Raw genomic sequence first — 18,586 nt, 5'->3', positions numbered from 1 at the left:
TGTCTTCTAAAGCACCTGTACCACTGTACCATTTTGTATTCTCACCATTAATGAATGAGAGTTCCAATTTTTCTACATCTTTGTCAGCATTTGGTATTGTCAGGGCTTCTGAATTTAGCCATCCTAATAGGTATGTAGTGTTATCTCATTGTTGTTTTAATTTGCAGTTCCCTAAAGACATATGATGTTGAACATCTTTTTGTATGCTTATTTGCTATCAGAATATTTTTTTTTGGTGAGGTATGTCTCCAGATCTTTTGCCAATTTTTAAAGTTGACTTATTTTACTGTTGTTAAGTTTTAGTACTTTAAAATATATTTTGGATACCACTCATTTATTAGATATCCAAAAAGTTTACAAGAGACAAATAAGGACACTATATATTAATAAAAGATTCAATTAACTAAAAAATCAAAAAACAAACAAACAAACCTGAGCTTATATATAGATACAGAGAACAGATTGGTGGTTGCCAGAGGCAGGGGTTGGGGGTGGGATAAGTGAAATGGGTGAAGGGGGTCAAAAGGTACAAACTTCCAGTTAAAAAAAATAAGTCATGGGGATGTAATGTACAGTATGATGACTACAGTTAATAATACTGTATTGCATATTTGAAAGTTCCTAAGAGAATAGATCTTAAAAGTTCTCATTACAAGAAAAAAAATGTAATTATGTGTAGTGATGGATGTTAACTAGACTTATCGTGGGGATCATTTTACAATATAAACAATTATCAAATCAAAAAAAGATTCAATTCAGCAAGAATATATAAAAATTATACACCTATGCACACCTAAAAACAGAGGCCCAAAATATATGAAGCAAAAATTGACAAAACTGGAAGGAGAAATAGACAATCCTACAATAATAGCTGGAGACCTCAATATCCCACTTTCATTAATGGACAGAACAACCAGACAGAAGACAAATATGGAAATAGAGGAGGTGAACAATACTGTAACATGACTAGACCTAACTGACTTACAAAGAACATTCCACAAAACAAGAGCAGAGTACACGTTCTTCTCAAATGACCAAGGAACAATGTCTAGGATAGATCGCATGTGAGGCCACAAAGCAAATCTTAATAAATTTTAAAATACTGAAATTGTACAAAGCATTTTTTTCTCATCACAATGGAAAGAAATTATAAATCAATAACAGAAGAATGAAATTTATAAATTTGGAAATTAAACAACATACTCTTAAACAACCAATATTTCAAAGAAGAAATCACAATGAAAATTAGAAAATATCTTGAGACAACTGAAAATGAAAACACAGTATACAAAATTTAAGGGATGCATTAAGAGCAGTGCTAAGAGGGCAATTTATAGCAGTAAATGAATTCGTTAAAAAAAAAGAACAACCTCAAATCAACAACCTAAATGTACACTATACGAACTAGTAGAGTTTGTAGAAGAGCAAATTAAACCCAAAACTAGCAGAAGGAAGGAAATAATAAAGATTAGCATGGAGGTAAATGATATGGAGAATAGAAAAGCAATAGAGAAAATCAAAAAATCCAAAAGTTGGTTCTTTATAAAGATCAACATAAGTGGTAGACCATTAGCTAGAGTGACTAGGAAAAAAGGAGAGGAGACTCAAATTAAAGTAGGACATTATTATTGTTTTTACCAAAATAAAAAGCATTATATATGTAAAGAGAATATTATAAAATATTATATTATAAATATTATATATGTATTATATACATATATTACATATAATTACATATATAATTACATATAATACAAATATTATATATGTAAAGAGAATATTATAAAATATTATGTGCCAAAAATTGGATAACTTAGACAAAATGGACAATTTCCTAAAAACACACAATCTACTAAAACTGACTCATGAATAATAGAAAACTTCAATAGACATAAAATTAGTAAGAGGATTAAATCAGTAATCAAAACCCTCCCTACAAAGAAAAGCCCAGCACGAGATGGCTTCACTGTTTAATTCTACCAAATATTTAAAGAAGAATTTACAAGATTTTTTCTCAAACACTTGCAAATTATTGAAGAGGAGAGAAAACTTCCTAACTCATACTAGGAGGCCAGCATTGCCATGATACAAAAGCCAGACAAACACAGTGTAAGAAAACTAAAATCCAATATCCCTGGTGAACACTGATGCAAAAATTTTCAATAAAATACTAGAAAATTGGATTCAGCAGCATATCAAAAGGATTACATACCATAATCAAATGAGACTCATTTCCGGAACGAATGAATGAATGAATGAATGAAGGGTAAATTTCTGTACACTAGCAATGAACAATTAGAAAACTAAGGAAACAATTCAGTTAAATAAAACCATTATTTGGATAACCTTATATATGTTAATACATGTGCATTGAATAATAAGGAAACCTAATCAATATTTCAAATACTATGAAATATTCTCAAGAATTAAAAGTACACGTTCTCCATTCTTTCTCATTTCAGTTCATTTATATACTCAGCATATTTTTCTTCCTCCAACTCACCCACTTAAACATTTCTGCATTTTTATTATCCCATAGCAAATAGAAATTGGACAGTCACTTGTAAAACAACTCAAAAGCCCTATATAAGACCATATATTGTTTTATTTCCCCTTCATTAGGGGACCAGAAGGCAAGGTGGAAAAACAAAATTATGTACTGATAAAAAACAGAGATAAAGAAACCCAGTGCTGTGGCTACAACTGCCATAGACAGAGCTCTTGTCTCCCACTCTTTCTAAATGCTTAATTTTTAATGATAAAATGTACAGCAGTTTAGTACCCAATGGTAGTCCTAAAGGCTCCATTTTTGTGTGTGTGTGGAATTATACTGTTTGTTCTTTCTATAATACATTTTGGCATGAGTATATCAAGACACTAAAGACAACAGGAAAGGATTATAAAGGATTGTTAAAATCTATAGGATTCAGATTTCTGTTGTAGAGAATGGTTGATTACATTTTAATTTTAACAAGAACCTATGCTTTCATTTCTGGGGCAAGCAATGATAGTCTAGATTGCAATTAAAACTGCATGCTTCTTCCTGATCCATAGAAGAAAAAACTGATAAACTGCATTTCATTAAAATTAAAAACTTCTATAATCATTTCATAATGTATACACATATCAAATTGTCACACTGTGCATCTTAAATATATACAATTTTTGTCAATTATACCTCAATGAAGCTGGAAAAAAAATAAAAACTTCTGCTATTTAATAGACACTGTTAATCAAATTAAGAGGAAAACTACATATAGGAGAAAAACTTATAAAGCACATATCTGATAAAGGGAATATATCCAGAATATATTTTTAAAAACTTCTAAAATTTCAACAGTAAGAAAACAGACAACTCAATAGGGGGGCTGGGCAAAAGACTTGAAAAAAATTTTAAATTCAGAAGGCATATGGACAACAAACAAGCACAAGATGTTCAATGTTATTTATTATTCATCATGGAAATACAGATTAAAACCACACTATAATAGCACTACAACAAATTAAAATGGAAAAAATTGAAAGGACTGACCCTACTAAGTATGGTCAATGATGTAGAGAAAGTGGAACTTTCATACACTGCTGGTGGGAATGGAAAAAGGAACAATCTCTTTGAGAAACGGTCTAGCAGTTTCTTTAAATGTTATAAATTCAATAACCATGTTACCCAGCCATCCAACATATAAGTGATTTACGCAAGAGGAATGAAAGTATATGCCCATAGAAAGACGTATACATGAATGCTCATATCAGCTTTATTTGTAATTACCAAAAAATGCCAAAACCCAAATGTCCACCAATAGGTAAACAGATGAACAAAGTGTGGTATATCCACTCCATGGAGTATTACTCAGAAATAAAAGGAATAAACTATTGATAGATACACTGTGTGGATGGCTCTCAAAAACATTACGATGCACAAAAGAAAACAGCCAAAAAAGGGGGGTACAATGTGTTATTATATAATATATAATATATATATACACAATATATAGTGTGTATATATACACATATATACAATATACACAATACACAATATACATATACACAATACACAATATATTATTATATATCTTATAATTCTATTATATATTATATATTTATAAATATTTGTATTTATATATAATTTTTATATAAATATATTATTTATAAATATTTGTTATATATTTAGTATAATATATAAAATATTACATATATATATGTGTATATATATATATGTGTATATATATTGTGTGTATATATATAGTATATATATGTATATAGTTATATATATAGTATACGTGTATGTATATATATATATATATATATATATATATATATATATATATATATATAAAATGCTATAAGATGCATATAAAGTGACAGAAAACAGATAAATGGTTGTCCAGGGCAATGGTGGCATTGGGCAGGAGGGGAGCAGAGGCAAAAAGATTAAAAATGGACACAAGGAAACTTCAGGGGGTAAAATATATTATTTGAATTTTGTCAATGGATTCATGGGTGTACACATGTTAAAACTTCTCAAATTGTACTTTGAATATGTACAACTTATTGTATATCAATTATACTGCAATAAAGGTGTTAAAAATATACAGTGTATTTCAGATATTATACCCACCACTTCTGAGCAGAATATTGACAGAAGTTGAGAACTGTCACCCCAAATTGGAAGTACTGTATAAGCAGGGTGTGTTTAAGAGAAGTTCACAGCCACCAATGAGTATCTTTTCCGCACAAGGCAATGTCAAGTGCAAGATAATTAATACAGGATAATTAATGAAGCCATCATATTAAATAGCCAGAAGACTTTTATTTATCTATCCATCTATCTATTTAAAATCTCTATCTATATCTCCTCTTGTTCTATAAAGCCATGCATGTTTCATTGATATCAAATATAATTGTTTGCTCATTTGTCTGGATTCACTGCACTGTGAAGGTGGCTTCTTAAGCCTCCACGTAAAGCCCTCATTTTTTTTTCATTTTATTTTCAACTTATTTCTATGATTAATTTCTGCATGAGATAAAAATGGATTTTAGCATTAAAAAGCATCCTTAGACCCCATCCACACAATAAAAACAGGAGTCACATTTTATAAAACTGCAGAATGTTAAGAGGGAAATGTTCACCAGTATTCACAAAACTTTTTGAAGTAGATCCATGTTAAGAAAAAATATTTAAATACAGATGGCCAAGAGGCACATGAAAAAATGCTCAACATCGCTAATTATTAGAGAAATGCAAATCAAAACTATAATGAGGTACCACCTCACACCAGTCAGAATGGTTATCATTAAAAAGTCTACAAATAAGAAATGCTGGAGAGGGTGTGGAGAAAAGGGAACCCTCCTACACTGTTGGTGGGAATGTAAGTTGGTGCAGCCACTATGGAAAACAGTATGGATGTTCCTCAAAAAACTAAAAATAGAGTTGCCATATGATCCAGCAATCCTACGCCTGGGCATGTATCTGGACGAAAGTATAATTCAAAAAGATACATGTACCCTTATGTTCACAGCAGCATTATTCACAATAACCAAGACATGGAAACAACCTAAATGCTCACCAACAGACAAATGGATAAAGAAGATGTGGTACATATATACAATGGAATACTACTCAGCCATAAAAAACAACGAAAGAATGCCATTTGCAGCAACATGGATGGACCTAGAGATTATCATACTAAGTGAAGTCAGAAAGAGAAAGACAAATACCATATCATATCACTTATATGTGGAATCTGAAATATGACACAAATGAACCTATCTCTGAAACAGAAACACACTCACAGACATAGAGAACAGACTTGTGGTTGCCGGGGTGGGGAGTGGGGAGGAATGGAATGGGAGTTTGGGGTTAGCAGATGCAAGCACAGGGAACTAAAATCAATATCCTGTGATAAACCAAAATGGAAAAGAATATTAAAAAAAGAATGTGTATATATATGTATAACTGAATAACTTTGCTGTACAGCAGAAATTAACACAACATTGTAAATCAACTATACTTCAATAAAAAAAGAAAAAATATTGAAAAGACAAAAAATAGTTTTAAAGTTTCAGAATTTCTGAATGTTCTTCTAACCCTTTTAATTCCAAGAGGTTATGTTTAATTCCTCACATAATAGAAAGCCTCTTTGAATGATGCTTTGAATTTGAAATTTTTTTTAAAAAGTGTATGAATAAATTATTTACAATAAACCCCTCTCTCTGAGATTCTTCAGTAAAAGTTTCACTTGAGAAAAGCCAATGACTTGGGGGCTTCCCTGGTGGCACAGTGGTTAAGAATCCACCTGCCAATGCAGGGGACACGGGTTCGAGCCCTGGTCCAGGAAGATCCCACATGCCGCGGAGCAACTAAGCCTGTGCACCACAACTACTGAGCCTGTGCTCTAGAGTCCGCGAGCCACAACTACTGAAGCCCGCGCGCCTAGAGCCTGTGCTCCGCAACAAGAGAAGCCACCGCAATGAGAAGCCCGCGCACCTCAACAAAGACTAGCCCCCGCTCGCCACAACTAGAGAAAGCCCGCACGCAGCAACGAAGACCCAATGCAGCCAAAAATTAAATACATGATAAATAAATAAATTTTTTTAAAAGCCAATGACTTGCCAAATCATATTTTCATTTTACTATAAGTAACTCCTTACAAAATACACAAATTCTTTTGACTAGTAAAGCAGGATACACACACACACACGTGCACACACACACACACATACAACATACACACACACAGGAGGGGGGATAAGAGAGAGAGGTGGCGAAATGAGGGAGAAAGTTTTATTTTCTTAATAACGATATATATGTATGTGTGTATATATATATATATACATATACATATATATACATATATCACTAGTTCAAAATTCAAATATAAAGCTTTTAACCAGAATATCATGGGTGGATTGGGAAGCCACTAGAGCCTTCTTCTGAAAGCAACCTAAATTCATATTCAATAGAGCATCTACGGCCTACCTTGCACTCCCAGGGAGAACTATGTCTCTGACACATGACCCCACAGCAAACACTGGAATTGCAAGAGTGTCTTCCTTCAGTTTGACAGAATATATGCAGTTTTCAAATTTATGTTTTTCTTCAAGTTTGTAAATCTTCCTTGTTCTCATATTTTACTGCACTCCTATTACTGCACTACTAAGCAATTTAAAAAATATTTTAGAAATAATTTTATTTTTGAAATGTATTGCTTCTTCCATTTGACACTGACCAGATACCTGCTGCTATATGCCAGGTGTTGGTCTGCAGGCCAATGCTAGTCTGGCACTCAAAGGACAGATCATCCCGTGTAAAGGCAGAAAATGCAGGATTTGTTGTTGCTCATTGATCTATTAACGTGCATGAATTTACCTCTAGCCAATCATCTGAGTAGACCTTGAGACTAGAGTTAATACTAATTTTGATTTTGGGGTCAGGGGCAGGAAAAACAAATCTAGTGTTCACAAGCCCCCCAGGGTAATACCATGCAGGTGGCTAGAGCTTTTACGAAACATCAGAGCAGAGGCTGCCTGGGAAAGCAGAGATGGTGAAAGCAAAGAGGAAATCCCAGAAGACCATGAGAGGATACAAACAAACCCAATTCATTCTCTCTGCAGTGCCTCAAAGGCCCTGTTTTTTTTTTTGTAAACCATATTTTTCAACTAAAAGAGCATGAAAATGCTTTATGGCATTTAAAGCACCAACATTTGTTTTGAAAGACCAGTGGCATCTAATTGGTTGTTATGCTCCTATAACTGTGCACAGTCTACAACACTGGTGGGAACAGGCCAGCAAGATCCAAATTCAGTTTTAGCCAAGCTTTTGATAGCACTTTCTCTGGCATTTTCATTGAGACAAACTAGGAGAGAGTGGAGACAAAAGAAGCCCTAAATCCTCCCATATATCCATATCATGTTAGGGAATTTTCAAAAATGGGAGTTAGCATATTAAATAAGAGTGATAAACATTAGTTGAGCACCTACTAGATGAGTACTTTTCATATATTCCCATTTTATGCCCATAACTACCCTGGGTTAAGGTTAAGGAAAGGTTAAGTATTATCTATATTTTACATGTAAGAAACCTGATAATCAGTGATGTTAAGTATACTACCAAGGTCGCCCAACCAGAGAATGATATAATTGGAGGTTGAAGTCACACGTGACTTCCGAAAGTGTTCCTTTGCAACACAATAGCAGTAAGATAAGAGATAGCAAAGGAAAAGATGTTCAATTATGCCATTGTGATGTGCTGGTTAGCATGAACATACTGCCCAAACTTTAAATGAAAAAATGCAAATTTAAATAGCACTACTTTTGCTCAGCATCACATTCTGAAAATACACATGACAAGCAGGCTTCTCATCACATACAATATTAGAAATCAAATTTTGAACTGAATTTCTATTTCAAAGATGGCAACTGGTAATACATATCTGTCTAGATGGTGGAGAGTAGCAGGACGCCAGCTATAAAAACTATTCCTATCTTGTTTTATTTGTTTTTTTTTTTTTTTTTTTGCGGTACGTGGGCCTCTCACTGTTGTGGCCTCTCCCGTTGCGGAGCACAGGCTCCGGACGCGCAGGCTCAGCAGCCACGGCTCACGGGCCCAGCCGCTCCGCGGCATGTGGGATCTTCCCGGACCAGGACACGAACCTGTGTCCCCTGCATCGGCAGGTGGACTCTCAACCACTGCGCCACCAGGGAAACCCCCATCTTGTTTAAACATAGGCCTAACTTAAGAACTTTGTTATGCTCACATTAAACATTCCATTTTGACATTAAGCAGAAGTTCATTGAAAAGAAATTTTTAAAAATCTTTAGCAAAGCTGACTAAAAGCTTGTTTGCAATCATTTAGAGTAGGCTTTCTTGTGCCAATGTCATAATAGATCTCATTCTAGCATAAGGACTTCTGAATTGCAAATTTGCAGAAATAAATCTTAGCTCTAATTTACAGTTGTGTTGAACTGAATGAATGCAATCACTTTTCAGCAAGTGAAAAAGCACTTCCGGCTGCTGCTGAAAAAATACAAGGTAATTGTGGGCTACATCAAAATCGCCATTGTTACCAACTTTCTAGAGCTATCAGCCTGTCAAGGGGCACAGATATAAGAGAGAATTTAAGACTACTTTATCATGAATGTTCAGGGTAGAGACTAAATTTACTAATATGACTGGAAACCACCTTAAAACGTGGATTCTCAGCATTTAGTTTTCTACTGTAGAATAAACAGTTAAAGCACAGTATTGAACTGTGTCCATGTAGTATCCTGAACAATTAAATACTTGACACTGTAAGTGAATGGTTTATGAAAATATCCTTTAAAAATTTTAAATATTTATTCTTAATTGAGATAAAATTGACATATAACATTATATTAGTTTTAGGTGTAAACATACTCTTGTTTAATGTTTAGAGATCATTTTAGGCTACCATGCCATGATCAACATATTAAATTATTTCAGTCTGATTTTAGTTCATAAATTTAAATAGTTCAATAAATAGTCCTTGTGGACTTCCATGACTCTGCAGACAAAGATAAGATATTCAACTACCCAAGTTCCCCCCCCCTTTTTTTTTTCACAAATAAATGTCATTAACAATTGGAAGGATTTCTAAAGACTTCTTCCCTGGAGATGAAAGTATGTTCCTCACAACTGGGGGATCATAAGGGATAATTACGAAGTCTTATGCTTAGGTTAGATAAATCAACTGCATTGGTTAACAGTAAGATAAAAGCTGTTTAAAGATATCTAGGGATCGCCATTTCCATAATATGTTGGAAGAGATGTTCAAAGAATCCTCTCTCAACTGCCAAGTTTAAGTTAAACACACATACAAGCTAAGAAAGCAGGAATCCACTGCACTGAGCCATCACTGGAGATATCTGTTCTGGAATATGAACTACTCTGTGGTATCCTGGAGTCTTGCCTTTCGGGGTCATAATTGGGAATCAGAAAACAAACCTGTCAAAGAGCCCAGGCTTGCATGGTTTGGGCTTCACATTTGGGCTTCGATTTCACATTATATTTTTGGACTACTAAACCCCAAATTAATTATTTAGCTTCATAACTCTTCATTTCTCTTCAGAGAAAGGGGGCCCTAGTGGTATTCCCACAAGTTTAGACAGTCACCTGTTTGTTTTTATTAAAATCTGCTTTTTAAAGTTATATTATCACCCTGATATTCACAAGCTGGAGGGCACTGAGCTGATTACTGTGATTTCCTCATAAGAAACTCAGAACAGTTATGCCAGAGACATATGTGTTCCATGTAGATTACTGAAGAGCAAATGGAGCAAACTATTAGAAAAAATGATATGTAGGTTATATCAAATTGTATAACCTTAATTCCTACAAGTTCATTTTCTTAGTGCTATATTAGGAGTGAGTTGCTCTATGTTGTGAACGTGCATGTTTACAGCCATCTCTAAATCATATTTGTGAATCATGTTATTGCAATCAAAATAAATTTAAGGATTATTGTTACTAAAGTATATGCTAACTGTTAATGCATAATCATCTTCACTAAATATTGGCCTTGTACAAAAAATCAAGTTTCTACCTGAGACGAATGGAAATTTAGTTGCATATTTCACTACTACAAATAAGCCACAGGCCATTACTACATGTCTATATTTTGTTACATACTAATCCTGTAATAATGGACAGTAATATTTGCTTTTTGCATTCTAATGACCAGAGAGGTCATTTTCTGGTTGTTAAGGAGAGAATTAGGCCATTACGTTTTAATGCATTTAGTCATTAACACATTTCTGCCTTTACACACGGTGTTTTTGTTTGCTTGGTTTTATGTGTCTGTTTCCCTTTAAGGTTCTATGCTTTCATATCTAGGTTGACTGATTCAGTATTTTTCCATTTTTATGAAATTTACTGACACAAAAAAGATAATCTTCAAATCAAGATAGAACTGGGCTTTCCCTCCCTAACTAGTAAATCTAACCTGCTGATCTCTCTCTCGCAGTTAATGGTATCACCTTCCTTAGAGTTGCTTACTATCAGAAGTACACTTGACTCGCCTTTCTCCCTTCTCTCTCCTTATTCAATCTTCATCAAATGCAGCTGTGATAGACATTATGCTACATCAACCATTTTCCTTTTCAGGAATGAAGGACTTATTTCTGTTGCTACTAGGAATAATGCTGGAAAATGACTATTTGGTCAAGCCCTCTTTAGGCATGGCACCTTGAGTGAAAAAAAAAAAAAAAAAAGCCTCACCCAAGGTCAAACCTCCTTCCACATGTAGTCCACTTTCAATGACTGATCAGCACAGCAGCATAAAGGCCCAGTCCCCTTATCCTAACTTGGGACAAGTCCAGAGGACCATCCCAGCTTCAGAGGCCCCAGTGAGTTGACTAAAAGCCTTCATTCCACCTGTCCGGAAACTCAACTTTTCCCTCCGGTCAGTATGTTTTCTTACCTTTTCCTTTCACAAGTGTTGATCACAACACATTCCCTAATAAATGTCCTATAAACTAATCTCCCATCTCAGAGTCTGATTCCCTGGAAACCCAAGCTGCTACAGCATCATTTTCCACTGTTACTTTTCTTGAAACTTCACTTCTGTTTTTTTTAACCCACGAGCACTGGCTTAGTTTCGTCTGCCCTTAATGTTCATTTAAGTGGTCAACCTTAACTTTTTGTTCCATGGCCAAAGAGGCATTCAAATTTAAACCTCCACATAGGTATGCCTGAAACATGATTGTAGTTCACTGCAGGCTCCTGTGATAATTCCAGTCCCATCCATTTCTCAAAATTTCTACCTACCAATCAATATGCCATGACACCTACTTTAGTATATGCCACATATGACTCAGTCCCCTCTGCAGACAGTTCGCATTCACACCAGTGGTTTGCTATGACTCTTTTCCAGTGGGAATTCACTGCCATGGGAATCTGCCCTAAGAACAAACTTTAATCATTGAGGGAAAGGAGGTAGAGGATGTTTACCCCAATTTCTTTACCCTTCAGCCTGACAATTCTCTCAGAAAGTTCCCAGTGAGGTTCCCCAGGTCTCAGCAGTAATCTGGTATCTAGCTCATTTTCTGACTTTTTCCCTTCAGCATCTTACTTCCCCATTTGGTCAGCGTGCTTCCTGTGATCACCTCTCAAAAAAACTACTTGCAATTAAACTCTTTTCTCAGGGTCTGCTTTTGGGAGAAGAGGCACAAACTAATACTGAGAACTAATCAACCAGAATATTGCTAAAGGCCCCTAAATGATCTCTCAGATCTATCCACCCTCTCTTGTACCTCCTATCCATTTTATATGTTACCTCCAGACTTTTCTTTCTAAAACTCAGTTGACTCATGCCTCTCAGAAATTTTCAATGGCTCCAACTGCAGTAAGAAGTAAAACACAACTCTGTCCAGCAAAGTCTGCCTGGTTTTCTAACTGTATATCACTCTGCATTGGCTACCACAAACACACACTCCAGACACACCCCTCTATTCATTATTTACAGAAAGTAACTTCTCTGTGTTTTCAATAAGGTTGTTTCCTCTGCTAGAATGCGCTCCCCACCATAACGGCTGATAAATCCCAGTTCATCCTTTAAGGTCCAGATCAAACCCATTATCTCCTAAGATGCCCTCTAGGACTCCCACTGTTAGGGTTAACGTTTCCCAATATCATGCTCTGCAGTGCCATGTTTAAACTCGTGGTACATCAGTGTGTACCTTGTACTGAGATGACTTATGGATATCTATTTCTACCACCAGATATGAATTCCTAGGAAGTAGGAGCCATATGAGATCTATCTTTTATCCAGTGGTAATATTTGAAATAATTACCAAACCTATATTCCAGCTCTGACCAGTCAGGAAGGACACTGGATCCAAGTCCTGAGGCATGTGTTAACACTTTATTTGTTGCTGAATTGTTGGGAAGTCCGGGTGGGGGGGCAAAGGGAGGGGCTGTGGTGGCTAGAGATCAAAAGTTACACCTAAGTGGAGCTCAAACAATTGAGTATTTGCCAACATATGAGGAAAAGCATCTGTGAAAACATTTTAACAAACAGAGCATAACTGGTTAAAGATCAGCTTTGTTTATAACTACTATACTTATCAAGACTTTCCAAATTATAGGCCTTTTGTAAATAATTGTTTATATAACTAAGGACAGAACTGAAAATGTGCACCAAGTTTTTTCTTTTTAAGATGGGTGATATACACATGCACATTGACATACTTCTTTAACCAGCACAAATAGGAATGTTTTCATATATGTATGAAAATTTTAGTCTAGTTTTCTTTATATTACAACAGACTAACAACTGTTCAGAAGCAATTACATTTACACTGCTTAAAATATTGTAGCAGCCTTCCAACAGTAATATCAATAAAAATGGAGTTTACCTTCTTTACAGGCTCAGCCTGTCCAAATCATAATGGCAACATTAATTCAAATTTAAAGGACTGCCCTGGGAAGAACAATCACGAACATGTCTTGCAAATATTTTTCAAAATTATGAAGCCTGCAAAAGCTCTTGTGTAGCCAGCAATATTTACCAATTCATCCTCACCTAACGATGTATCCTGAGTTGCCTTTAAGTTCCCCAAATTTCTTCTAAAGTCCTTCAAATCAGCATGCTAAGAGTCCTTATCTGATCAGTGAAAATACGTTTTGAAATTTTATGGTCTCAGAAATGCTGCCAAAATCAACAAAAATGACTATACAAAGGAAAGATATATTAAATCTGATTATTTAATTCTTCTTAGCTCCCTTTCTATAACTTTAAGAGTCTGATTCATGGATCAGCAGCTCCGTTTTGCTTAAAGGAGTCATAAACACTCCCAATTCAACAATGTTCTACCATTTGAAGTTCCTCTTATGTTCCTTCTCACACATAGCAGACCTCACTGCCTTTTATAGAACAGGAAACTCAGATTTATTACTTACATAAAAAATAATAATAGCAATTCTGAATCACTTGCTACTCTTTACAAAAGACTAGTTAAAATTCCAGAACTAAGGAAAATTAGGATTGTCATTTGATGATTAAGATGAAAACTGAAATTTACATTTCTATCCTGTGAATTACATTAAAAATGGCAAAAAATATGCTACTTTATTGAAATGCCTGGAATAGGCTCACTCTAGTTCAAAATCTACCTATCACATGGAGAATTGTTAATGGACTCTGTAAAGCCAAATGTCTGAAAAGTGACGGGAAGATTTCACAAGATGCTAACAGCTATGACTATGGTGACATTATTTAATTTTTTAGTTTTTCAGTACGCGGGCATCTCACTGTTGTGGCCTGTCCCGTTGTGGAGCACAGGCTCCAGACGCGCAGGCTCAGCGGCCATGGCTCACGGGCCCAGCCGCTTCGCGGCATGTGGGATCTTCCCAGACCGGGCACGAACCCGTGTCCCCTGCATTGGCAGGTGGACTCTCAACCACTGCGTCACCAGGGAAGCCCCTATGGTGACATTTGAGGTCAAGCCAACTAGAAGTAGAGAGTGGGGATAGGTGGGTTGGCTATTCACCCGTAGCATATTCTATTACAGTGGTAGTAACTGGATCACTGTGGTTGCCATTCTGAAATTTCCCTTCTGCTTGTTAACAGCGCTGGCATTCAGCCTACTCTCTATGTACTTTCTTATTTGGAGCAGCTCTCTACAGCTCCTATGCTAGGTACAGACCTTTTCCTAAAACATTCTTTGTTGAGGCAAGCAAGGATGAGGGGCTACTACTTCCAGGCAGTACAAGATTGTTACTGGCTGTATGCTTTCTACATTTTTAAACTGTATCCATTTACCAACATTTTAATAATTTCCTCAGCAGGATCTAACCACCATGGGACACTGAATTCTCTCCCGAATAGAACAATTATTCCTTTGATGAATTACAGTCCCTCAGTTCTTCCCTGTTAGTCTTCTACACCTCTCACCTCCTCTCTCATCAAAAGCTTTGTAGGAATACCCCTCACTCCCATTCCCAAGCAAGCAATTCTTTTCAGGGACCATCAGGCAATTTGCATAAATGAATGTTTTACTAGGGAGAAACGAAGAAAACTTCACATATACCAAAGCCTTTAACCTATTTTTCATGTTCAATTAAGTATATGTACATGTTTTTATAATACTTAGTCCTATAAGGAGATATTCTCATAGGACGCTGTCTGGCTCATAAATTGATATAACTATTTGAAAGTGTTTACCACAATTTTAAATGTAAATGGCTTAACTAAATATTTCTACTTCTAGGAATTTGCCCCACAAATAAATTTTAAAAAATGGACAAGAGAGTATAGCACTATAGACATAAAATGTATGCCCCAAAGCTCTGATTATTTAGAAAGGTAATGACTGAAATGGAAAACTAAATTTCCCTCTGGGTTATTTATTAGAAAGGGGAAATTTAAGTTACTTTTTAATTTATTCTCATCACGCATCTTTCCCAGTATGGTAGTTAATAACATTTCATTAACAATTTTGTTACCTTTGAATATACCACGTTTCCAAGGGCATACGTGTAGAATATAGGGAATTGCATTATCAGGGTCTATGGTGATGTGTGGGTTTCCCCACACCATCAGAAGATCTGAGGACACCTAAAAAAGAGAATTCAAAAACAGGAATTATATAATGTCAACATTTCCATGAAATTAGTATAATAAGCTAAAGCACAGGCAAAGCTGAAATTTAACTTAAATACTTCCATTAAAACTGTTCACTTTTAAATGAAAAGCAAACCAGAAAAATGATACATACAGCAGAAGAAAAATCTGAGACATATGAAAAAATAGAACAAAAGAACAATGTTTATTTTCTGTTGCTACTTGTAGCAAGATCACCGATGCTTAGACAATCAGACTAGCTTTTATAGGCCATGCAGAATTTTATTTATGTAATTTGATGTACAAAAGATAAACCATTTCAATGAATTTCTACATCAATATTACTACAGCATATAAATAATATTTAAGCAGCATTTGGCCACAACTCTTGTTGGCTAGATTCAACTTTCACCTTAGTGAGTACTTTCATCTTGCTGCCCACCCCCCCCACTCACCACTGCCCAGGCAAACACTAATCTACTTTGTCCCTCTATAGATGTGCCTATCTTGAACAATTAATAAAAAAGAAATCATACAGTATGTGGTCTTTCGTGACTAGCTTTTTTTCACTTAGCATAATGTTTTCAAGGTTCATCTATGTTGTGGTGTTTATCAGTACATCACTTCTTTTTATTGACGAATGGTATTAAATTGTATAACAACCACATTTTGTGTATCCATTCATAAGTTGATGGAAATTTGGGGTGTTTTCATTTTTGTCTATTATGAATAATGCAGCTATGAAAACATGTACAAGTTTTTGAGTAGACACAGATTTTCTTTTCTTATGGACATACATCTTGGTGTGGAATTGCTGGGACATATGATAACCAGATGTTTAAGCTTTTAAATTACTGCTTTCCAAAACTCTTTTCCAAAATGGCTGCACCATTTTTCTTTCCCACCAGCAATGAATGATGGTTCCTGTTTCTCTACAGCTTTTCTCAAAGTTTTTGTCTGTCATTTCTATGATAGCCATCCTAATGAGTGTGAAGTGGTATCTCACTGTGATTTTGATTTGCATTTCCCTAAGGATTAATAATGTTGAGTATCTTTTCATGTGCTTATTGTTCATTTGCATATCCTTTTTGGGGACTCTTTTCAAACTCTTCACACATTTAAAAAACTGTGTTACTTGTCATTTTATTATTAAATTGTAAGAGATGTTTATATATTCTAGAAACAAGGCCCTTATCAGATATTGGGCATGTGGATATTTTCTCTCATTCTGTGGGCCGTTTTTGTACTTTCTTCAAGGTATCATTTGCAGCACAAACATTTCAACTTTGTATTTGTTTATTGTTTTGTCACACCAATGTCATACCTAAAAAAATAATTGCCAAACCCAAGGTCATGAAGATTTTACTTGTATGTTTTCTTCTATGATTTTTATAGTTTTAGCTACTAAATTTTAGTCTATGATCCTTTTTGAGTTTACTTTTGCACATGGTATGAGTTAAGGGGTCCAAATTCATTTTTTTGTACGTGACTATAAAGTTGTCTCAGCATGATTTTTAAAAAAGACTATTTTGTCTCACTGAATTCTCTTAGCAACCTTGTCAAAAATCGATTAACCATTATTATAAAGGTTAGTTTCTGCACATTCTATTCTATTCCATTCATCTACATGTCTACCTGATGCCAATACATTTTCTTTAATATTATAGCTTTGCATTTAAGGGTTTGTAGTAAGTTTTAAAATGAGAAAGTGTGAGTCATCTACTTTCTTTCTTATTGCACAGGATTGCTTTGGCTCTTCTGTGTCCCTTGCATTTCTACAAGAATTTCAGGATTACCTTGTAAGATTCTGCAAAAAAGTCAGTTAGGATTTTGATATTGTGTTCAATTTGTATATCAATTTTTTTTAATATTGCCATCATAACAATATTAAGTCTTCTGACCCATGAGCAAGTGATGTCTTTCTATTTATTTAGAATTTCTTTAATATCCTTCAATAATGTTTTGTAGTTTTCAATGTATAAATCTTGACCTACTTTTGTCAAACTTGTTCCTAAGCATTTTGTTCTTTTTGATACTATTATAAATGATTATTAATTTCATTTTGTATCACTAGTGTATAGAAATGATTAATTTTTGTATATTGATCTCATATCCAGCAAATCTTCTGAACTCATTTATTAGTTTTGATAGTATATTTAGTGGATTCTGTATAATTTTCTATTTATAAGATCATATCTGTAAATACAGATTGTATGATTTCTCCCTTTTCACTGTGCATGCCTTTATTTCTTGTTCTTAACTAATTGCACTAGCTACTACCCTCTAGTACAATGTTGAATAGAAGTGGCAAGGGTGGAAAATCCTTGTCTTGCTCCTGACCACAGGGAAAGTTATTCAATGTTTTACCATTAAGTATGATGTTAGTTGTGGGATTTTCATGGATGCCTTTTAGCATGTTTCAAGTACACATGGAATATTTTCCAGGGTAGACCATGTCTTAGGACATAAAAGAAGCCTCAATAAATTTAAAACGGCTGGAATCATATACAGTATGTTTCTGACAACAACAGAATTAAATTAGAAATCAAAAATGGAAAGAAATTTGGGAAATCCTTAAATAGGTAGAATTTAAAATAGCATAATCCTAAATAAACAATATGTCAAAGAAGAAATCCCAAGGGAAATTAGAAAATATTTTGAGCCCATATAGTGAATGTTTCCCTTTTTTATTGTACTTTTCAGCTGTAGAATTTATCTTTTTATAATTTCTACATATTAATACTTACTGATACTCTTTATTGAAACTTTTCATTAATTCTTCAGATACCATTTCTTTTAGTTCATTGAACATATTTACAAAGGTTTTATTATAAACTCTGTCCAGTAATCCTACATGTGGGCCCCTTCAGAGACAACTTCTAGTGACTGCTTATTTTCTTGTATATGGGCCATACTCTCCTGTTTCTTTATTTCCTTTTTCTTTGTCTCATAATTTTTGTTGTTGAAAAATATACATTTTATATAAGATAATGTAGCCATTTTTT

At 34.6% G+C, this 18,586-nt stretch overlaps 1 protein-coding gene across 1 annotated transcript in view; it reads right to left on the bottom strand.

Moving 5' to 3' along the window:
• CFAP47 (cilia and flagella associated protein 47) overlaps nt 1-18,586 on the bottom strand; it is a gene marked incomplete at both ends in the record, with an annotated part of 304,526 nt that overhangs the window by 115,003 nt on the left and 170,937 nt on the right. The window contains 1 exon segment of the mRNA XM_082609208.1: nt 15,464-15,575. Coding sequence (XP_082465334.1) covers nt 15,464-15,575 — 112 coding nt within the window.

The sequence above is a fragment of the Mesoplodon mirus genome, assembly GCF_964341445.2.
Source record: "Mesoplodon mirus genome assembly, chromosome: X".
NCBI classification, from domain to species: domain Eukaryota; kingdom Metazoa; phylum Chordata; class Mammalia; order Artiodactyla; family Ziphiidae; genus Mesoplodon; species Mesoplodon mirus.
The sequence above is the reverse complement of the archived record's forward strand: the minus strand, read 5'-3'. Positions and strand labels throughout refer to the sequence as shown.